The sequence below is a fragment of the Carcharodon carcharias genome, chromosome 14 (assembly GCF_017639515.1).
Source record: "Carcharodon carcharias isolate sCarCar2 chromosome 14, sCarCar2.pri, whole genome shotgun sequence".
NCBI classification, from domain to species: Eukaryota; Metazoa; Chordata; class Chondrichthyes; order Lamniformes; family Lamnidae; genus Carcharodon; species Carcharodon carcharias.
The window spans coordinates 44,218,756-44,243,058 of NC_054480.1; the positions used below are offsets into that span (position 1 = coordinate 44,218,756).

The 24,303-nt window shown below is 40.5% G+C and overlaps 1 protein-coding gene across 2 annotated transcripts in view; it reads left to right on the top strand.

Annotated features, from left to right (window-relative positions):
• Window positions 1-24,303, top strand: part of arfrp1 (ADP-ribosylation factor related protein 1) — a 37,819-nt gene that overhangs the window by 9,985 nt on the left and 3,531 nt on the right. For both annotated transcript variants that reach the window (XM_041205344.1, XM_041205345.1), the window contains 6 exons: window positions 2,989-3,082; window positions 3,786-3,873; window positions 5,883-5,965; window positions 17,420-17,501; window positions 20,093-20,163; window positions 23,291-23,391. In XM_041205344.1, the coding sequence (XP_041061278.1) occupies window positions 2,989-3,082; window positions 3,786-3,873; window positions 5,883-5,965; window positions 17,420-17,501; window positions 20,093-20,163; window positions 23,291-23,391 (519 nt within the window). The remainder of the gene's footprint in view (window positions 1-2,988; window positions 3,083-3,785; window positions 3,874-5,882; window positions 5,966-17,419; window positions 17,502-20,092; window positions 20,164-23,290; window positions 23,392-24,303) is intronic.

Below are 24,303 nucleotides of genomic sequence, written 5' to 3' on the forward strand. Positions count from 1 at the left end.
CGGAGACGGAGACAGTCACTGAGAAAGGAGATATGGCTGTGAAAGCAGGTTTTAGTAAACACCTTGTCAAACACCAGGAGGGAAATGGAAAGCAATGAAGGTGAGCAAGGCAAAAGAGAGGAACGGAAATCTTGTCGCAGAAAAGAACAGAACTTCTTCAAGGAGGTAGGCATTTCTTGAAGAGCAGTGGCGGGGGGGTGTGGGGGGGGGGGGGCACGGACAGAGAGTGAGAGAGAGAAGTGGAGAGGGGGTGTGGTTGTAGGGACAAACAAGCAGTGATAGAAGCAGATCATCAAAAGATGTCAACAACAATAGAACACATAGGTGTTAAAGTTGGTGATATTATCTAAACGAATGTGCTAATTAAGAATGGATGGTAGGGCACTCAAGGTATAGCTCTAGTGAGGGTGGGGAGAGCATAAAAGATTTTAAGATATTTAAAAATAATGGAAATAGGTGGGAAAAGAAAAATCTATATAATTTATTGGAAAAAAAAGGAAGGGGGAAACAGAAAGGGGGTGGGGATGGGGGAGGGAGCTCATGACCTAAAGTTGTTGAATTCAATATTCAGTCTGGAAGGCTGTAAAGTGCCTAGTTGGAAGATGAGGTGTTGTTCTTCCAGTTTGCTTTGGGCTTCACTGGAACAATGCAGCAAGCCAAGGACAGACATGTGGGCAAGAGAGCAGGGTGGAGTGTTAAAATGGCAAGCGACAGGGAGGTTTGGGTCATTCTTGCGGACAGACCGCAGGTGTTCTGCAAAGCGGTCGCCCAGTTTACGTTTGGTCTCTCCAATGTAGAGGAGACCACATTGGGAGCATCGAATGCAGTAGACTAAGTTGGAGGAAATGCAAGTGAAATGCTGCTTCACTTGAAAGGAGTGTTTGGGCCCTTGGAAGGTGAGGAGAGAGGAAGTGAAGGGGCAGGTGTTGCATCTTTTGCGTGGGCATGGGGTGGTGCCATAGGAGGGGGTTGAGGAGTAGAGGGTGATGGAGGAGTGGACCAGGGTGTCCCGGAGGGAGCGATCCCTTATATTTCAACTCTTCTTGAACTCGAACTCAAGTTCTGTCGAAGTGTCATGAGGACTCGAAACATCAACTCTTTTCTTCTCCGCCGATGCTGCCAGACCTGCTGAGTTTTTCCAGGTAATTCTGTTTTTGTTTTTAATATGTACACTAGTTTGTCAGAAGAACAATCTGCAGCCTACAAAGTGGTTAAAAAGGCAATATTAAATGCTTATGAGCTTGTACCTGAAGCTTATCAATTAAAGTTTAGGACCATAAGAAAGAAACCTAATCAGACATTTGTAGAATTTGCAAGAGAAAAAGAAATGCTGTGATTTTGATCACCTGAAGTTACAGAAAACTTTTGAAAATATGAGGGAAATTATGATTGTGGGGGAAGAATACAGAAGTAACATTCCAGTAACCACTAAAACTTATTTAGATGACTGTCAAGTATCAAAGATCCGGGAAGCAGTAATTTTGGCTGATACCTATGATATCTCTCTCATACAGTTCATGTGGGAAAATGGTCATGTGGGAATCAACAAGGAAGCTGGAGAAATAGAAAATCTGGTGATGGAAAAGGGACTAGTTCTAGAGAACAAACAGAAGGATTCCAAAATAATAAAGGAGATAGGCTGGAGGAACCTAAAAGTGATGTCAAGAAAATGGTATCCTACCATTGTAATAAACCTGGTCATATTAAAGCTAATTACTGGAAATTAAACAGCACAGATCCTTGTATATTTGATGTAAATACATTGTTGTTGCTGCTAGAGTAAAATCTATATGAGTAAGAAAGATGGAGTGATAAGAAAGGATGGTGATGGAAAATGAAAATGCCTCCTAAAGATACTTTTTTGTTTTTTTTTTCTGCAGGGAGTTGTTAAAGCTATCTGTAGTTCCAAGTAATTTATACTTGTATTTGTGGGTATCAGGAATGAGAGAGAGATTTTAGTTTAATTTATGGTTTTTAATTTAAGAAAGGTGAAACCTGGATTTTGATTTGAGTTTTCTGAGAGATGGAGCTGGGAAGTCTCTAGGCCCTGTTTGCATATGTGCATTTTTAATGGGGTTTTACGACTCTTGAAGTGAAGAGCTGGGTTACTAAGGGTGGTTAGTAACATAGGGAAGTTAAACAAACACATAAGGTAGAAAAAAAATCTGTGCTGTTGCCTAGAAACGGGTCCAGAGAGATAGAGACCCACAGAGACAGGCAGGAACAGAAAATAGTTTTTCAGTAAGTTGGTATGAGTATACAGAGTGAAGACAGAAAAGGCTAAAACTCTCTCCCCTTAGCTGGAAATGCTGCCAGACTGCTAATGAACTCATATGTATTGCTTTAAAGTTAAAACAATAGTGAATTTAGGGTAAGTTTTCTGAATATCTCAAGGGAGATGCCAATTGTGGAAGAGAAATTTCTTTACAACTGAACCAGCTCTACCTTTGGTGTGGAAATAGTGGTGCAGCTTCACTGGACTGTTGGATCTGGTAAAGATCATTGCTGGGGTAAAAGGGAAAGAACGAGCTTGAACCAGTTGTTCTTTGGTGTCTGTATTAAAAATCTTTGCAACTTGATTGTTATCTGGTGTAATATAGTTAATGTTTCTTGTTTAATAAATGTTTTAACTTTTTGTTAAAAAGTTAACAACAGACTCCTGAGAATCTGTTCAGTAAATACCCTCCGCGGTTAAAAAAATAAATAAAAATGATCTATCAAGCCAGCTTCCATTCTGGGATCTGCCTTGTCCAGTAATAACACCAGCTGGGATCATAACACCTTATTCTTGTTAAAGCTATTGTGTATTATTAGCAATGCCAGCAAAGGTATTTTTCACTGAAAGCACTTGTGCCACTTTATTCATATAAAAGCATTGCTGTAATAGTCCAAGTTTGTCTGCAACATTGCTGTAAGACTGGGGGTATAACTTTGACATATTTATTTGTAACGGAAATATTTGAAAGATGGACCTGTTTTGTTTTGTAGGATGTACACACTACTGTCTGGCCTGTGGAAGTACATGTTCCAGAAGGATGAATATTGTATTCTGATCTTGGGATTGGACAATGCAGGCAAAACTGTGAGATGATATTTGTGGTATTTGGCTTGCCTTCGTAATAGACTTTGAGTTTGATTTTGTAACATAAAAATTTAGACAGCATTTGTAAACTAATGAAAAAAAGCTTTAAATCAGTATGTAATTATATTTACATATTGTCTTTTGTTTTGAGTAATGTGGGAGTTGGCAATGTAAATTGGTAGAAATCAGATACCACCTTATGCTGATGTTTTTTGCACTAAAATTATGTATTATTTCAAACTAATTAACATAAATGCAGCAAAGTGGGAAAGCAGTGCTTAAACATTGAGTTAGATAATTCAAATGAACAAGTGACCTTGAATTAAGAGGAATGAACTGTATATTGTTTCTGGCCATTAGAGTGTAGTAAAGGCTAAAGAATGATAAAGAATTATCTTATGGATCCAGGGTGTGTTCATTATGGGCACAGTTTGGGAATGATGTCATCTTTTTTCTGAGTTGTGTGAATCTTTACATCTATAATGTAAACAAAAGTAGAACCAAGAGATTAAAATATTATTGCATGTTTAAAAATATTTTGTAGATCACTGCTGTTCTAAAGCTGTCAAATGTATCAAACATTTGTACATAGTTATGAGGAAAAAATTACGTGGAAAAGAAAGTGTTTTTTGTGCTCTGGACTTCAAGTTTCATTGTGATGTAATTTTATTTTTATTTTTTGTTGCTTAACCAACATGTGCAGACCTTCTTGGAGCAGACAAAAACCAAGTTCAACCGAAACTACAAAGGAATGAATTTATCAAAGATCACTACTACAGTTGGCTTAAACAGTAAGGTTGCAGCCTAATTTTGTGTGTGTGTGGTCTTTTTCCAGAGACTATCTACATGTTGGCATTAATGCATTGTGATTATGTACTAGATCTTTACAGCATATGGTATGAAATTTTGGCTGGACAAAGGTCAAGAAGCTGTGCATCACATAGCTTTTTCCTCCCCCCAAATGCAAATCATGTATTGCATGAGTGAAACAATAAGAATATTCTAAAAGCTGGTCAAACTCAGATTTTAAAACAGTTAAGTCCTTATTATTTAGCAGTGGTCAGTTTAGGTACAAATATCTATACATCAAGATATCTCAGAGATCAATCTGGAGCACTCTTGAACAATAAATACTGAGAGCACAGCATGCATGAGGAAAGCTATAGGAAAGTGAAGGAAAACCTTGGAAGGAAAGTGGAGAACTTGAGTGTTTCTGAAAAAAGAGACATGCCATCAAAGCTTTTTGTCTTGCATTTATCAGGATAGCTTGCAAGAAATTGTCGACAGCAACAGGGAAGTAACATGTCTCTTCTTTCAGCGGTAAAAAGTGTAGAGTGGAGTCATCACAAGGAAAAAGTAAGACAACTGCTATCAAAACCCTTGTACTACTACAGGAGGGAAGGATAGGACAAAACCACACAGCAAACGAAGAAACACAAATAATGGGAAATTTGTGGAAGGAAGTAAAAACAAGGGGTTAGGCTGGGGTTGTGGAATCTCCATCCTTGACCAGGGACTAACCAAAAGGGAATCAAACCTACATCAAACCATGTTATTGATCCCTCCCCTCCTGCACCTTATTTTCCCTCTGAGGCATAATAAAAGAAAGGGAACCATGTCCTGAAGTTGAGGTGGGGAATGTATGTGATTCTAGTCATAGACTATCTTCCATAATGTCTCAAACCAGGTGGATTGTTAACCTATACCAATCTGACTTTGAAAGGCTGAAATATAGTCATACGGGTTCTCATTTTTAAAAAAATTCAGTCACGGGATGTGGGCATGGCTGGCCAGGCCAGCATTGCCCATCCCTTATTGCCCTTGAGAAGCTGGTGGTGAGCTGCCTCTTCAACCGCTGCAGCCCATGTGGTGTAGGTCAGTGCATGCTTGCAATCAAATAGAAATTCTGAGATTTGTTGATATTTGCCTCCATTTCTCATCTGAAATGTTTTCATAATTATTAATGCAAGATTACTCCACTAGATTTATAATAGCAACGTGCAATAAAGCTGAAATAAAAACAGAAAAAATGCTGGAAACGCTCAGCAGGTCAGGCAGCATATGTGGAGAGAGAGAAACAAGAGTTAATGTTTCAGGCCATGACCTTTCATCAGAACTGGGAAAAGTTAGAAAAGTAATAGCTTTTACGTAGTGAAAAGGGGAGGATAGATAAAGGACAACAGGGAAGGTCTGTGATCGGGTGGAAGACGGGAGACATTAAATGACGAAAGAGTTGATGGTGCACAGCCAAAGAGGGTAGTAATGGGGTAAGTAAAGAAACAAAAGATGGATCCAGAGGAGGTACGAAGGGCAGAATGTTGAATAGCTGCTATCCAAAAACAAAAAGAAGAAAAACAAGGTTAAGCCTGACGCATGCAAAGGAAAGGAAACAAAATGGAGAAACAATGAATAGGGAGGCTGGTGGATTGGATGATGAGGACAGGGGGAACCTCTTATGGTGCTGGGAAGGAAGGGAAGCAGCGATAGCAGAAATGCAGGTAATGATTCAGACAAGTTCAAGGGCCCTGTGCATATTTATGTTTATTTTGAACTTGGTAAGTGACCAATGCAGTCCAAAAATAGATGAAAGATGTTCTGGTTTGATATTTTGGCAGTGTGATTATGCTTGACAGTTGGCAGTGTATTATGTCATCTATAAATTGTTGTCCTTCCTGCTAATAATTACTGCTGTTTACAAAGGTGCAGTAGTCAACTACAATGGTGTTCATTTTTTTTTAGTACTCCCTGATTCATACTTGCTTACTAAACAGTCAAAACTCAATTTTGTTATTTTTTGAAGTTGGAACCATTGATGTTGGATCAGCACGTCTAATGTTCTGGGATCTTGGAGGACAGGAAGAACTCCAATCATTATGGGACAAGGTATTGTTGGCTAAAACTTTGTCAATAAACGTTCTGCTTGAATCGGAAAAACTTTCTAATCAGAATCGGATCTAGTATTCAACTGCTGTACCTCAATGTATTTTATAAGGGAAATAGTCACTCACATCTGGCACCTAGTATTCCACTTGAGTGACAATTCTTTGTAAAAGCCTAGGTGTTGCCGATTCCAACAGTGGAAGTCATCACAAAATAAAAGCAAAATACTGTGAATGCTCGAGATCTGAAATAAAAACAGAAAGTGCTGGAGAAACTCAGCAGGCCTGGCAGCATCTGTGAAGAGAGAAACTGGTTCCAAAGAAGAGTCATATTGGACTCGAAACGTTAACTTTGTTTCTCTCTCCACAGATGCTGCCAGACCTGCTGAGGTCATCACAAACTTGACCATGTTCTTGTCCAACACTCATACGTACAAGTTCTAGCAGGGGTTACTGGAATCCTCAGGAACAGGAATTGTGTTTGAATTCTTTTCACTCACTAGCTGGGAGCCAATTGTAATGTCCTTACGGCTGCCCTCACTGAGATCTGCTAATTCAGTACTGAATGTTCTATACAGGTTAGTGTTACACCATATGATGCCCTTAGCCTTAAAGGAACTGAGGAGGGAAGCATGCGTGGAAAAATTTAATACTATGATTCTGCCATCGGTAATGGGTCAGTTTAAAAACAATTATTACATACTTTCTTCCACACTAGAACCACCATTTTGAATTTTAATAACTGCCGTTTCTCTTAAATCTGTTTTTAAAAAAAGGTCAAGCACTGGGTTTATTTCTAGAAGGATAGAATTAAAAAAGAGAGAAGTTATGTTAAACTTATATCAAACTTTGGTTTCATCACATTTGATGTACTATGCACAGTTCTGGTCTCCATACTATAAATAGCGTATAAATGCACTTGAGAAGGTGCAAAAAGGATTTGCAAGGATGATATTAGAACTAAGGATATACTTATCAGGAAAGATTAGGCAGGCATGGGCTCTTTTTGCCAAAAAAGTTGTCTGAGGGCTGTGCTGATAAAGATCTTTAAAATAAAGGATAGGATGGATTTAGATATGTTTTTACTTGTGGGGATATCCAAAACTAGATGTCATAGATATAAAATAATTACTAAACACAAACAGGCATTCAGGAGGAATCTCATTATTGAGATTGGTTGGAATGTGGAATTTGCTACATCATGAAGTAGTTGAGGCAGATTCCTTATCTGCATTTAAGGGGAGTTAGGTAAGCACATGAGGGAGAAAGGAATAGAAGAATATCTAATAAGATTAGATAAGGAGGATGGGAGGAAGTTTGTGTGGAGCATAAATGTTGTTATAGATCAGTTGGGTCAAATGGCCTGTAGACTATGTAATTCACTGCAAAACAAACATTTCATTTTGTCTTTCTGCAAAACCATGGTTAGGTTTCATTAGGAATATTATATTCATTTCTAGCCTTGCATGGGTAATATTGAGGTTTTGGAAAGTGTGCATAGCCGGACAAGATTAATTCCCTGTTTAAAGCATCTTGGTTACATAGGGTCATAGGATATAGGAGCAAGAGTAGACTATTTGGCCAGTTGAGTCTGCACTGCCATTCAAACAGATCATGGCTGCTCATCTACCTCTTACAACATTTTTCCCATTTTCTCCATATCTCTTGATGTCATTAGTATCCAAAAATCTATCGATTTCTGTCTTGAACATGCCCAATGACTAAGCTTCCACAGCCCTCTGTGGTAGAGAATTCCAAAGATGTATCACTCTCTGAGTGAAGAAATTCTTCCTCATCTCAGTCTTAAGTGGCCTGCCCCTTATTCTGAAACTGTGTGTCCTGGTTCTAGACTCAATAGCCAGGGGAATCGTCCAATGCACATCTACCCTGTCACGCCCTGTCAGAAATTTGTAAGTTTCAATGAGATCCCCTCTCATTCTTCGAAACTTACAGGCCCAGTTTCCTCAATCTCTCCTCACAAGACATTCCTGCCATCCCAGGGATTAGTCTGGTGAACCTCTGTTGCACTCCCCTCTATGGCAAATACATCCTTTCTTAGGTAAGGAGACTAAAACTGTACTCCAGATGCGGTCTCACCAAAGCTCTATTCAGTTGCAGCAAGATACTTTTACTCCTTGCGATGAAAGCCAACACCCCAATTCCCTTCCTAATTGCTTCCTGCACCTGCATGCTAGTTTTCACTTACTCATGAACAAGGACACCCAGGTCCATTTGGACATCAACACTTCCCAACATTTCACTATTTAAGAAATGCTCTGCTTTTGTTTTAGTTACTAAAGTGGATAACTTCACACTTATTCATATTCCATCTGCCGTGTTCTTGTCCATTCACTTAGCCTGTCCAAATCCTCTTGAAGCCTCCTTGTATCCTCCTCACAACTCACATTTCCATCTAGTTTTGTCTCATCAATTTGGAAATATTGCATTTGGTCCCTACATCCAAATCATTTGTATAGATTGTGACCAGCTGTGGTCCAAGCACTGATCCTTGTGGTGCCCCACCAGTAACAGCCTGCCGTCCCGAGAATGATCCGTTTATTCCTAAGTCTATGTTTTCTGTCTGTTAACCAATTCTCAATCCATAGCTGTATATTACCCCCAATCCCATGTGCTCTAATTTTGTTTATTAAGGTGGGACCTTATCGAAAGCATTCAAAAAACCCAAATACACCCCATCCACTGGCTCTCCTTTACTTATGCTGTAAGTAACATCCTTAAATAGCTCCAACAGGTTTGTCAAACATGATTTCCCTTTCATGAATCCATGTTGACTCTGCCCAATCATATTATTTTCCAAATGTCCTGTTATCACATCGTTTATAATAGATTCTAACATTTTCTCTACTACAGACGTCAATCTAACAGGTCTGTAGTTCTGTTTTCTCTCACGCACTTCTTAAATAGTGGGGTTACATTTGCTACTTTCCAGTCTGCAGGAACCTTTCCAGAATCTATAGAATTTTTAAAGATAACCGCCAATGCCTCCACTATCTCTGTGGCCATCCCCTTCAACATTCTGGGATGCAGCTCATCTGGACCAAGGGATTTATCAACCTTTAATCCAACTAATTTTTTGAGTACTACCACTTTATTAATGCTAATTTCTTTCAGTTCCCCATTTTCACTAGGCCCTTGGTTCCCTAGTATTTCTGGGAGATTTTCTGTATCTTCCTCCATGAACACTGACACAAAGTAATTATTTAGTTTATCTGCCATTTCCCTATTCTCCATTATAAACTCTCCTATCTCCTCCTGTAATAGACCCACATTTGTCCTTGCTAATCTTTTCCTTTTCACATACCTAAAGAAGCTGTTAAAGCCTGCCTTTATGTTTCTTGTTAACTTGCATTCATGTTCTCTTTTCCCTTTATCAGTTTCTTGGTCATTCTTTGCTGGATTCTGAATTGCTCCCAATCCTGCTTGCCACTTTTTCTGGCAACTTTATAAACCACTGCCTTTGATTTAATGCTGTCTTTACCTCCTTTTTTTAGCCACAGTTGATTCACTTATCCCGTTGGGCTTTTGTATCTTGGAGGAATGTATATTTGTTGTAGACCATACTGTCAAACCTTTTTAATGCATTTTCCCAATTCCCCCATAGCCAACTTGCCCCTCATATCTTCATAATTTCCTTTGTTCAGATTTAGACCCCTAGTTTCAGAATGAACTATATCACTTTCAAACTTAATGTAAAACTCTATCATATTGTGGTCACTATTTCCTAATGGCTCCTTTGCAGCAAGGTTATTAATTCGCCATCATTAAATAATACTAAATCTAAAATAGCCCGATCCCTATTTGTCCCCTCAACCTACTGTTCCAGTAACCCATCTCATACACACTCCGCAAGTGCCAGGAAATCATCCTCCACAGTATTAGTGCTAATAGGTTTACTTAGTGTATGATTAAATTGAAGTTACCCAGATAGGCTCAATAAGCTGGGTCTCTATACTTCAGTAAAATGTATACATCGGAGTTAAAAGCAAAATACTGTGGATGCTGGAAATCTGAAACAAAAACAGAAAATGCTGGAAAATCTCAGCAGGCCTAACGGCAGGGAGAGAAAAACAAAGTTAACTTTAGGGTCTGTATGACCCTTCTTCAGATCTGAAGAGATGTGGAAATGTGATGAAATTTATACTGTTTAAGGGGGGTGGGGCAGGGGGAACTGGATAGAAGGCGAGTGATAGGTGGGGACAAAGGAGGTATAGACAAAGATGTCATGAACTAAAGGACAAAGGGAATGGTGGTGGTTAGTGCTAAAAAAAAATGGTGCTAATAATGGCATAAAGGTAAGAAAGCAGAATGTGATTATAGCAGAACAAGGGTAGCATTGTGTGAAAGAACAACATGGAACAAGTGACAGATGGCCCTGTAGGGGATGGGGTGGGGCAGGAGGCGGTGGAGGGGAAAAAAACGATAGAAATGGGATAAGGGGGATAAAACTACGGATAAATGAATAAAAATAAAATAAGTGGATAAAAAATGAAAATGAAGGTAGAAGAAAGGGGATTAAAAAAGGGGGCGAGGATGGAGGAGAGAATTCTTGATCTGAAGTTGTTGAATTCAATGTTAAGTCCAGAAGGCTGTAAGGTGCCTAATCGGAAGATGAGGTGCTGTCCCTCCAGTTTGTATTGGTCTTCACTGAAACATTGTAGCAGGCCAAGGACAAACATGTGGCCATGAGAGCAGGATGGTGTGTTGAAATGGCAAGCGACAGGAATGTCTGGGTCATGCTTGTGGACAGACTGGAGGTGTTGCGCAATGCGGTCACCCAGTTTGCGTTTGGTCTCCTCAATGTACAGGAGACCACGTTGGGAGCAGCGGATGCAGGAGACCAAATTGAAGGAGGTGCAAGTGAAGCACTGCTTCACCTGAAAGGAGTGCTTGGGCCCTTGGACGGTGAGGAGGGAGGAGGTAAAGGGACAGATGTTGCGCCTTCTGCGATTGCGTGGGAAGGGGATAAGGTGTTGGGGGTGATGGGGATGGGTGATGGACCAGGGTGTCCTGGAGGAAACAGTCCCTACGGAATGCTGAGTTTTGCCAGCAATTTTTGTTTTTGTTTCAGATTTCCAGCATCCGCAGTATTTTGCTTTTGTCTTAGTGAAAAATTATAGTTTATCTAATTTACCAGTTTTATATTAAAAATGGTGGTTATATTAAAAATGGGCTCCAGATACCAAAGGTAGACGACACTGGTTGACGACAGAGTAAATATAGCATTGCAGGACCAATTTGGAAACTGTAGGGTGCCACATAACATAACAGCCCAAGTGCTACCATTGTAGCATACCAGAGTTAACACAAATAAAAACAAAAAAACTGCGGATGCTGGAAATCCAAAACAAAAACAGAATTACCTGGAAAAACTCAGCAGGTCTGGCAGCATCGGCGGAGAAGAAAAGAGTTGACGTTTCGAGTCCTCATGACCCTTCGACAGAACTTGAGTTCGAGTCCAGGAAAGAGCTGAAATATAAGCTGGTTTAAGGTGTGTGTGTGGGGGGCGGAGAGATAGAGAGACAGAGAGGTGGAGGGGGTTGGTGTGGTTGTAGGGACAAACAAGCAGTGATAGAAGCAGATCATCAAAAGATGTCAACCACAATAGTACAATAGAACACATAGGTGTTAAAGTTAAAGTTGGTGATATTATCTAAACGAATGTGCTAATTAAGAATGGATGGTAGGGCACTCAAGGTATAGCTCTAGTGGGTTTTTTTTAATTTTTTTTTTATTTTTTTTTATATAATGGAAATAGGTGGGAAAAGGAAAATCTTTATAATTTATTGGGAAAAAAAAAGAGGAAGGGGGAAACAGAAAGGGGGTGGGGATGGGGGAGGGAGCTCACGACCTAAAGTTGTTGAATTCAATATTCAGTCCGGAAGGCTGTAAAGTCCCTAGTCGGAAGATGAGGTGTTGTTCCTCCAGTTTGCGTTGGGCTTCACTGGAACAATTCCGCAAGCCAAGGACAGACATGTGGGCAAGAGAGCAGGGTGGAGTGTTAAAATGGCAAGCAACAGGGAGGTTTGGGTCATTCTTGCGGACAGACCGCAGGTGTCCTGCAAAGCGGTCGCCCAGTTTACGTTTGGTCTCTCCAATGTAGAGGAGACCACATTGGGAGCAACGAATGCAGTAGACTAAGTTGGGGGAAATGCAAGTGAAATGCTGCTTCACTTGAAAGGAGTGTTTGGGTCCTTGGACGGTGAGGAGAGAGGAAGTGAAGGGGCAGGTGTTGCATCTTTTGCGTGGGCAAGGGGTTGTGCCATAGGAGGGGGTTGAGGAGTAGGGGGTGATGGAGGAGTGGACCAGGGTGTCCGACACCCTGGTCCACTCCTCCATCACCCCCTACTCCTCAACCCCCTCCTATGGCACAACCCCTTGCCCACGCAAAAGATGCAACACCTGCCCCTTCACTTCCTCTCTCCTCACCGTCCAAGGACCCAAACACTCCTTTCAAGTGAAGCAGCATTTCACTTGCATTTCCCCCAACTTAGTCTACTGCATTCGTTGCTCCCAATGTGGTCTCCTCTACATTGGAGAGACCAAACGTAAACTGGGCGACCGCTTTGCAGAACACCTGCGGTCTGTTCGCAAGAATGACCCAAACCTCCCTGTCGCTTGCCATTTTAACACTCCACCCTGCTCTCTTGCCCACATGTCTGTCCTTGGCTTGCTGCATTGTTCCAGTGAAGCCCAACGCAAACTGGAGGAACAACACCTCATCTTCCGACTAGGGACTTTACAGCCTTCCGGACTGAATATTGAATTCAACAACTTTAGGTCGTGAGCTCCCTCCCCCATCCCCACCCCCTTTCTGTTTCCCCCTTCCTCTTTTTTTTTTCCCAATAAATTATAAAGATTTTCCTTTTCCCACCTATTTCCATTATATAAAAAAAAAACCCACTAGAGCTATACCTTGAGTGCCCTACCATCCATTCTTAATTAGCACATTCGTTTAGATAATATCACCAACTTTAACTTTAACACCTATGTGTTCTATTGTACTATTGTGGTTGACATCTTTTGATGATCTGCTTCTATCACTGCTTGTTTGTCCCTACAACCACACCAACCCCCTCCACCTCTCTGTCTCTCTATCTCTCCGCCCCCCACACACACACCTTAAACCAGCTTATATTTCAGCTCTTTCCTGGACTCGAACTCAAGTTCTGTCGAAGGGTCATGAGGACTCGAAACGTCAACTCTTTTCTTCTCCGCCGATGCTGCCAGACCTGCTGAGTTTTTCCAGGTAATTCTGTTTTTGTTTTTAACACAAATAAACTTGTTTGGGTTTGCATGCAGTTGCAGGCTTTGAACACCAGGCGTCACTCGTTCTACATCACAGAAAATCAATGAAGGGTGCATTTTCATGCAATTTGTTGTATTCTGGACCTTTTCAATGTTAAAGGTATCACAAAGGGTAACTACTATTTTATAGTGAAAATACATCACACAGTGTGCATCTGACCAAAATCTAAGTTGAATTTTGAAAGAAATCCAAGCCTTTTTAAGAGAAACTGATGAGAAAAGAGGGCAGGAGGGAGGAAAGGAGAGAAACAGTGATGAGTAGATTTCTGATGATTCATCAGTTCCTGGAAGAATGGAATTAGAGGGAGTGTATGGAAGGTTAAGGGTGAGTCAGTGATAGTGGAGTGAAGGGGAGACAGTATACAGGAATTGATTGGACAGTTCAAAAGAGAATATGTGATGTAGTAAAAGAATGGTCGAAGGGAAGAATGTGAATGGGTTGGAGACACAATGGGAGTAATAAGGTGGGGAGAAGCAGAGAGATTGGGGAAGGGGGTGAGAATGGAACTATTAAGAATCCCACTTCCACAATTAACTTTAGCTTGAATATATACCTGTATCTGTTGGTGACTTCTTTCTCCACCATGCCACCCACCACCTCCAATCTGAGGACAGAAGCAAAGAAGAAAACTGGGAGAGAAGCATAAGAGGGGAAATAGAAAAACAGCAATATGAAGATGGCAAGGACATTTAAGAGACACCATATTCTCTGATTTTGTGTGTGCAATGTAGTGAGAGATTGACTAAAATTTGGTACATAGTGCATGCATTTCATTTAAAACATGTACTACAGGTTCCTCCTGTAGATTGGTACTGTGATAAGTATTTTCAGTGTTAGCACTGACTCTCAATAATTGCTGTTCAAGTGAATTTCCTTGAGATTGCAATCTGACCAAGGGATTCTCACAAGGCACTCAAAATATTTTAAGGTACCATTAGCCCCACAACCCTCCATGTCTGCATTCCACCAATTTCGTCCTCTTGAGCATTTTAATCTCTGCGCCATTGCTGTGGTTTCTGCTTCCAAGGCCCTAAGTTCTGAAATTCCTTCCCTAAACCTCTTCCCCCTCTCCTGTTAAGGTGCTCCTTAAAACCTACCGCTTTGACCAAGTTTTTTGGTCATCTACATGAATATTACCTTATGTGGCTTGGTATCAAATTTTGTTTCATAACGCTCCTGTGCAGCATTTTGGGACATTTCATCTGATGTCCTGATAACAAAAGGGACAGAATTTTAGCTCATTAGCTTTCTTGAAAATACTATCTACAAATCCATTGCTAAAGTTGATGTAAATATGAGAAGAGTAGTCTCTTTAAAGTTCCACAGCCATATGTTAACCATATTTCCAAGTTCAAACCTGAGTTATCTGATTTCAACCCTGGCATCATGCAAGGATGCTTCATTAGTATGTAATCCTTGGTTAAAATATACAGGAGAATAAACAACCAGTGTTCTCACTTCTAATTGCTATCCTATGATCACTGTTGGAAAATGCATGCATGGATTTTGGCCAAATGCAGCATTAGACATCTTTTATGCCCTTTATGTAAAAGTATCATTAAATATTCAGTGACAAGAATCATTAAATATACACTGTCCCAGCTTGAACATGATCACTGTACAACCTCATAATAAAATAATTTTGAACTTTACCTTTAAATTCAATCTGTGATTGATAGATTTTTGTTAGCAAATGGTAGTAAGTGATATAGCACAAAAGATGCTATGGAGTTAGGTCACAGATCAGCCATGATTTAATTGAATGGTGACAAAACGAGCTGATGAGACTAAAAGACTTACTGCTGTTAGTATGCTCTCATATACTTCCACCCATATTTAAGCCAAGGGAATTATACATAATGTGTAGCACAGAAACAGACCATTCAACTTAACAGCTCTATGCTGATCTTAATGCACCAGATTAGCCTCTTTCCACTCTACTTCATCTAACTCTGCCAGCATATCCACATATTCTTATATTCCTTTCCCTCTCATATTTGTCTAGCTTCCCCCTAAACACACCTATGCCATTTGCCACAACTACTACTTGTGGTAGTGAGTTCCACATTCTAACCACTCTCCAGCTTTAGAGGTTTTTGTTAAATTGTCTGTTACGTTTATTGATGACTTACATCTATGACCACTAGTTTTGGAATCTCACATGTGGAATCATCTTGTCTGCTGTAACCAATCTGTATAGTGTTAAAGACTTCTATCCAGTAACCCTTCAGCATCCTAATTTCTAAAGTAAAGAGGCCCAGCCTGTTCAATTTTTCCTGATACTAGAACTGAGTGGTTATATCTATTATCCTTGAAAATCATTTTTGTATTTCCTCCAGTGCCTCTGTATCCTTTTTAAATGAAGACCAGACTCTGTACAGCACTCCGTATAGTTTAACCAAGATCCTATACAAGTTTAACATAATTTCTCTGTTTTTTAATTCAATCTGTCTGAAAGTGAACCCCAGTGATTGTTTTTTAATGGCCTTTTAATTTGTATCGCTACTGCAGGCATTTCCCTAGATTCCTTTGCTCCTGTACCCCATTTAGACTCTTACCTTTCAAGGTCTATGAGGCCTCCTTTTTCTTCTTGGATAGGTTGATGAGTACCCACATCTGTTTAATGGTACTGCTAGAGATTAACTGATTTAAGCCATTAATTTATCACAATTAATGTTAGTAAGTCTCCAACTGCATATTCATCCTATCCATCAGTTCATGAGCTTGCAACATTACCTGGAGTCAGATGGGAAGAATTTCAACCAACTATGATATGTCAACTGCTCCAGATCCCATAAATGAGCGAGGCTTGCAGGATGGTCTTGCAAACCTGCCTGTATTGGTTGGATTATCAAATCTGGCCCAAAGGGTCTTCTCTGTTCCAATCCCCCATTGAGAACTGTGTCATCTTGGTATAAACTCAGCTGCAAGAAGACACATTTGAATAGCAACCTGCACAATTATTACAGGTTTGTCCAGTAAGCAGGAAAAAAAAATTGAACTGAGCAGGATGGAAAGATGGAACTGAGTTGGGTACAGGATGGAGAGGAAAAGTCTTTTAGCTTTCAAAAATAATACAGGAGGAGTAGGTAAAACTGAATTAGTTTCAAAGGGCAAGGGCAGTGTGGCTAAAGAAACAGCCATGGAGTAGAGAAAGTGGAGAGCAAAGAATAGACCAGTGTCCAAAAGGAGCAAATGAATAGGGACATAAGGCTGAATGGTATCACTAAGATAGAGTACATTGGGGGGGGCATTGAGAATAAAGTGAAGATCACAAGGTTAATTCTTAGATCAGTGAAGAATTAGGAGACTGGCAAGAACGAGGATAAAGGAAGTTTGGGGTTTTGCTGGGTTTAAGGAGGGTAGAAGCAGGGAGTCCGGTTCCAAAAGAATTTTGTTTTATTTTTGTTCACTGGATGTGAGTAAAATAGGCATCGCCACATTTATTGCCTGTTCATTGTTGGTCTGAGAAAGAGGTGTGGGGCATTCTTCAACCAGCACAGTCCTTGTGATAATGATGGTTCCACAATGATAGGTGGGGAATTTTGGGATGTTGAGAAGTCAGCGCAAAGTGATGAAATTTTCTTTTATTCATTCGTGAGATGTGACTGTCACTGGCAAGGCCAGCATTTGTTGCACATCCTAATTGCCGTTGAGAAAGTGGTGATGATCTACTGCTTTCTTGAACTGCTGCAGTTCATCTGGTGTAAGAACACCCACTGTGCAGATAGGAAGGGAGTTCTATGATTTTGGCCCAGTGACAGTGAAGGAACGGTGATATAGTTCCAACTCAGGATGGTGTGTACAGATTAAGTTCTTAGTTGTGGGGGAGGTGGGAAGGAGATAAACAATATTGTGAAACTGGGGGAAGACAGTCTTAATCAACAAACTGATATGGTAAAGGGAGCCTGGCTTGGGATCAAGCAATGCACACTGGTTCCATGCCTGAACAGCAGTTCAGGGTAAAGGTAGTCAGGAGCTGATGGAAGCCAATTTCTGTCAGATATGGCTGTTGATTATCTCTTGTTACAATTTGACTTCCATATACATTTTAATCATTAGTGACAGAATCTCCTGATATTGCTTTCACTTAACTCTACAGATTATGAACTTCTCTCTTTTTCATTTTAGTATTATGCAGAATCCCATGGTGTAATATATGTAATTGATTCAACTGATGAAGAGAGATTATCTGAATCAAAGATAGCTTTTGGTACGTATTGTTTTATATTAGTGTTTTGCAAGCAAGTAAGAATAAAGTAGTTTAAAACCTCCTCTATATTATATCTATTCTTATATAGTGCATATGTTTAAAGACTTTGTTCTGCAGATCTTGAGAATTAGTATAATGTGCAGTGTTGTCCGAAAATCACACATTCAGGATTTTGGTTTCCATCTGTCTTGCTCTTTGAGTCAGATAGTTTTGAGTGCTCGTCAAGGTGAGAACGATCAATGTTGGGGAGTGAAAAATGTTCCCCTTTTTTTGAATTGTATTTGTCAATATTAAGCATGTGGCTTACCAGAAGTATGGTCTAGATCGAGGATAGTGCATTTCTTATACTCTGCCCTAACTTCAGCATCTATATGACATGGCATTCCTTGGAAGGCAGCTAATTATCATAAATGGTTCAATGAAGAGTGCATTAGGGTGTGCCAGTAGCAGTACCAGGCATACCTAAAAATGAGGTGTCAACCTAGTGAAGCTATAACACAGGACTACTTGCGTGCCAAACAGCAGAAGCAGCAAGTGATAGACAGGGGTAAGCGATCAGACAACCAACGGATCAGTCCTGCCACATCCAGTCATGAATGGTGGTAGACAATTAAACAACTAGGCGGAGGAGGAGAGTCCACAAATATCCCCATCCTCAGTGATGGGGGAGCCCAGCAAGCATATCATTGCAAAAGATAAGTTTGAAGCAATTGCTACAATCTTCAGCCAGAAGTGCCAAGTTGATGATCCATCTCGGTCTCTTCTGGAGGTCCCCAGAATCACAGATGCTAGTCTTCAGCCAATTCGATTCGTTCCACGTAATATCAAGAAACGGCTGAAGGCTCTGGATAATGCAAAGGCTATGGGGCCTGACAATATTCCGACAATAGTACTAAAGACTTGTGCTCCAGAACTTGCCATGCCCTTAGCCAATCTGTTCCAGTACAGCTACAACATCTACCCGGCTTTGTGGAAAATTGCCCAGATACCTCCCGTACACAAAAAGCAGGACAAATCCAACCCAGCCAGTTACCGCCCCATCAGTCTACTTAATCATCAGTAAAGTTATGGAAGGGGTCATCAACAGTGCTATCAAGCGGCACTAGCATAGCAATAACCTGCTCAGTTTGGGTTCCGCCAGGGCCATTCAGCTCCTGACCGCATTATAGCCTTGGTTCAAACATGGACAAAAGAGCTGAACTCCAGAGATGAGGTGAGAGTGACTGCCCTTGACATTAAGGTCGCATTTTACCAAGTGTGACATCAAGGAGCCCTCATAAAACTGGAGTCAATGGGAATCTGGGGGAAAACTCTGCTGGTTGAAGTCATACCTAGCACAAAGAAAGGTGGTTGTGTTGTTGGAGGTCAGTCATCTCAGCTCCAGGACATCACTGCAGGAGTTCCTCAGGGTAGTGTCCTCGGCCCAACTACCTTCAGCTGCTTCATCAATGGACCTTCCTTCCATTATAATGTCAGAAGTGGGGATGTTCGCTCAAGATTGCACAATGTTCAACATCATTCACGACTCCTCAGATACTGAAGCAGTCCATATCCAAATGTAGCAAAACCTGGACAATATCCAGGCTTGGGCTGACAAGTGGCAAGTAACATTTGCGCCACATGAGTGCCAGGCAATGACCATGTCCAGCAAGAAAGAATCTAACCATCACCCCTTGATGTTTAATGGCATTACCATCAGTGAATCCCCCACTATCAACATCCTGGGTGTTACCATTGACTAGAGATTGAACTGGGATAGCCATATAAATACTATGGCTACAAGTGCAGGTCAGAGACTAGGAATCTTGCGACGAGTAACTCGCCTCCTGACTCCCCAAAGCCTGTCTACCATCTACAAGGCACAAGTCAGGAGTGTGATGGAATACTCCCCACTTACCTGGATGAGTGCAGCTCCAACAACACTCAAGCAGCTTGACATCGTCCAAGACAAAACAGCCTGCTTGATTGGCACCACATCCACCAACATTCACTCCCTCCACTACCAATGCACAATAGCAGCAGTGTGTACCATCTACAAGATGCACTGCAGGAATTCGCCAAAGCTCCTTCGACTGCACATTCCAAACCCACAACCACTACCATCCAGAAGGACAAGGGCAGCAGATAAATGGGAATAACAACATCTGGAAGTTCTTTTCCAAGTCATCCACCATCCTGACTTGGAAATATATCGCTGTTCCTTCACTGTCACTGGGTCAAAATCTTGGAACTCCTTTCCTAACGGCACTGTGGGTGTACCTACACCACATGGACTGCAGCGTTTCATGAAGGTAGCTCATCAGCACCTTCTCAAGGACAACTTGGATACAGGCCGAATTCAAAGCTAGGTCTCTGAAGTGATAGATTTACCTGCTAACGCCCACTCCACTGGGGGCGTGGTGGCTTAAACAAAATGCTGCACTGGTGTAGTGACTCCTTCCTATGGGGATTTGCCATTTGTTTAATAATTTGAAGCACTTTGAAATGTCCTAAATACATGCTTAGGCTTGATGTAAATATTGATTCTTTCTTAAAATACTGTCAATATGCCTGAGGTGTTTAATTACATCAGTAAACCTTTATCTCCTCAGAAAAAATGATCACTGCTGAAGTACTTGAAGGAGTTCCATTGTTGGTATTGGCTAACAAACAGGACATTGAGGTACTTTTTTCCCCTTATTTGAGAATTATTTGGAATTCACCTAGTTGAGAAAGTTTGTCTTGAACTATGTAACATAGCTGACAAACCTGAAGAGGCCTCCTGTGGCCGAATTTTCCAGTGAAGTTTGGGGAACACAAGAACATAAGAAATAGGAACAGGAGTAGATCAAACAAACCATTTTCCTTCCAGCTCCCTAAATCCCTTGATTCCAGGAGAGATCAAAAATCTATATAAGAACATAAGCAAATATCACTTAAAATTTTTGCTACTGATGTAACTTCAAATGACCATAACGCATATCACTTCAAGTAGCCTCAATGCTTATCATTTGAAATGGCCACACTGCATGTTCCATGTCCCCTAAAATAATTGCTTGCATACAGGAAATAAAAATTCCATTATCAGTTTTTGCAAATCCAGATTCTTCATGAACGGAAGTTATATGTAACTTAACTCTCATTCTTCGTTTTGTTTTCCAATTTTCTTCTTGTCTCATCAAGTTTTGCTGAAGTACTGTTCCAAGGTCATTGACAGCTCTAATTTCTCACGAGTAACCATACTTCAACTGTGAGCTTGGACAAAGTGTGTCAGTCAGTTGGCTGTTCAATTATTGGGGAATTCAAAGCCCGTTTTGCATCATGTTTTCACACTACTATCCAACAGAGATCATTGGATAAGTAGCAGGAACACTGGCACAATCTTATGTTTCCCCTCCCTAGTCAGTGGCCAAATGGTGCACAAATATAGCTCTGGCTAAAATCAGCTAATTGATTAGACTTACTAAATATTACTAGCCCTAATTAAATATTGGGAAGACTGAAGCCATTATTTTCGTTCCCCATTTAAAAATCTGTGCCCTAGCTACCAACTCCATCCCTTTCCCTGGCAACAGTTTGAGATTCTGTCAGTCAGCTTGCAGCCTTGGCATCACATTTGACCCAGAGATGAACTTCTGACCTCATATTTATGTTATCACTAGGACTGCCAATTTCCACCTCTTCTAACATTGCCTGACTTCTCCCATCTCAGCTAATCTGCTGAAACTCACTCTTGCCTTCATTACCTGTGGACTTGACTATTTTAATGCGTTCCCGGTTGGTCTTCCACATTCTCTCCGTCATAAACTTGAGGGCATCCAAAACTCTGCTGCCTGTGTCTTAATTCACATAGAAACATAGAAAATAGGAGCAGGAGTAGGCCATTCGGCCCTTCGTGCCTGCTCCGCCATTCATTATGATCATGGCTGATCATCCAACTCAATAGCCTGCTCCCGCTTTCTCCCCATATCCTTTGATCCCTTTCGCCCCAAGAGCTATATCTAACTCCTTGTTGAAAACATACAATGTTTTGGCCTCAACTACTTTCTGTGGTGGCGAATTCCACAGGCTCACCACTCTCTGGGTGAAGAAATTTCTCCTCATCTCAATCCTACATGGTCTACCCCGTATTCCCAGACTGTGACCCCTGGTTCTGGACTCCCCCAACATCGGGAACATCCTTCCTGCATCTACTCAGTCTGGTCCTATTAGAATTTTGTAGGTTTCTATGAGATCCCCCCTGATTCTTCTGAACTCCAGCGAATATAATCCTAACTGACTCAATCTCTCCTCATATGTCAGTCCCGCCATCCCAGGAATCAGTCTGGCAAACCTTTGCTGCACTCCCTCTACAGTAAGAACATCCTTCCTCAGATAAGGAGACCAAAACTGCACACACTTCCAAGTGTGGTCTCACCAAGGACCTGTATAATTGCAGCAAGACATCCCTGCTCCTGTACTCGAATCCTCTCGCTATGAAGGCCAACATACCATTTGCCACCTTTACTGTCTGCTGCACCTGCATGCTTACCTTCAACGAAGACACCCAGGTCTCGTTGCACATTCCCTTCTCTCAATTCTCACACCTGCACTCCTTTAGTTCTGGCCTCTTACACAACCCCAATTTTAATCGTTTAACCATTATTGATTGCATCTTCAGTTGCCCAGGCCGTAAGCTCTGAACTACCCTCCCTAAACTTCTCCACTTCGCTGTCTCACTTTCTTTTTTTTAAGATGCACTTTAAAAATACTTCTTCATTTGGGCATCTGACTTAATATCTCCTTATATGACTCAGTGGTCATACTTTGTTTTATAATGTTCCAGTGAAGTGCCTTGAAATGTTTCATCACATTAAAGGTGCTATATAAAGTTAGGTTGTTGTTGTAAGCACTCTAGTATCTATAGCTGAGTGTTGCCCACTACAAGGGCGTTTTCATACTTTACTAGAAGGGAATGGAAGTATATAGGTTGACAAGCCAATAAATACTTTAAGACCTCACTGTCTATTTGACTAAATTGCATTCAGTGTTTGCATTTGAATAAAATGGCTTGACCTTTCCCTCTAACACTGATTTCCAGACAAACTAAATAAATGTACAAATAATTATATCAAAATTGAGCTGCAGTATTCTTAAGTAATGAGTAATTTTTTTTTATTCTTTCATCGGTTATGGGCATCATTGGTAAGGCCAGAATTTGTTACCTGTCCCTAATTGTCTTTGAACTGGATGGTTTGCTAGGCCATTTCAGAGGGCAGTTAAGAGTCAAACCACATTGCTGTGGATCTGGAATCACATGTAGACCAGACCAGGTAAGGATTGTAGATTTCCTTCCCTAAAGGACGTTAGTGAACCATATGGGTTTTGACAACAATTGGTGATAGTTTCATGGTCACCATTACTGAGACTAGCTTTATATTCCAGATTTACTGAATCCATGTCACCAGAACATTAGCCTGGGACTTTGCATTACTAGCCCAATTGCATTACCACTAGGCCACCCTCTTCCCAATTTAAAGAAACTTGTATAAGCCCAGTCATGATAAAATGTCAATTTTCCTAATGAAAATAATTATTCTTCTTGAAAAAAAGCAAACACTTTCCAAATAGTAACATTTATACATTACGAACAAAACTGTTGTTTATTTTGTCATTGTGGAATTGACATTAATTATGGCATAGATTTTTTTTTTGTATGATTTGAGATGACGATCCTCTGTTTTTTTCACTTTGTGGTGCTTTTCACTTTGTGGTGCTTTGAGCTCATTTATCCTAACATTAATGCTTCATTCTTTTCCTATGACTGATAGACCTGCCTTTCAGTGGGAGACATAAAAACAGCTTTTAGTGATTGCGCTCCAAAAATAGGGAAGAGAGATTGTTTGGTGCAACCATGCTCAGCACTTACTGGGTGAGTAATAATTGTCTTCATTTATAGCAGATTTCTGGTTGGATAGATGGGTTGGGGGAAGAGAGGGAGAACACATATATCTACTATAACAGTAATATCTAATAATCTTGTGGTAATGGAAGGACCAAAAACAACTTCACACTATTGAGACATGCATGAGAAGATACTTTTGAAAGGGAAGGTGGTAATTTTAAGTCATTGAACACTCTGCAGATTTCAGTAGATTGGAAGAGACTAATGTGCCACACGGTTTTAGTAAATGATGACAACAGAAACAGGTAATGATAATTGGTTTTTAATCTCATGAAGTATAGTGGAATTGATTGTTGGGAGTAAATTGGAGGAGTAACTGTAAAATAACCTAGTAAACAGCAGTCAACATGCATATAAAGGGGCAAAGATCCTGCTTTATTTCACAAGTAGATTGTAGAAAGCCCCACATTCAATTGCACCTAGATTTCCAAAACAAATTCACAAATTTCAATATTCAAGCCTGTTAGTTAAGGGCATTCAGGGTAAATCCTGAGCATGGGGAAAAAGTTGATTGAAGAATTGTTGTTGGAAACTAACGGTACACATTAAGAGTTATGTTGGAATTTTTTTTATTTGTTCATGAAATGTAAGCTTCGTTGGCAAGGCCAGCATTATTTATCCAACCCTAAATGTCCTTGAGATGATGGTGAGCTGCCTTCTTGAACCACTGCAGATATGGAAAGAACTGAGTTGGGTGTCTCAGTTGGGTTTAGAAATTAATTTCTAATTTAAAAACTTTCTGCAAACAGGAGATGCGACAGTGATTTCAGGGAGGTAACAAAGTTACAAAATTAATGGGGCTCAGTGTGCTTGAATGAGGAATTGCAAATTTAAGTTAACGCAAACAACGTACTACAAATAGGCAACACAAGTACTCCA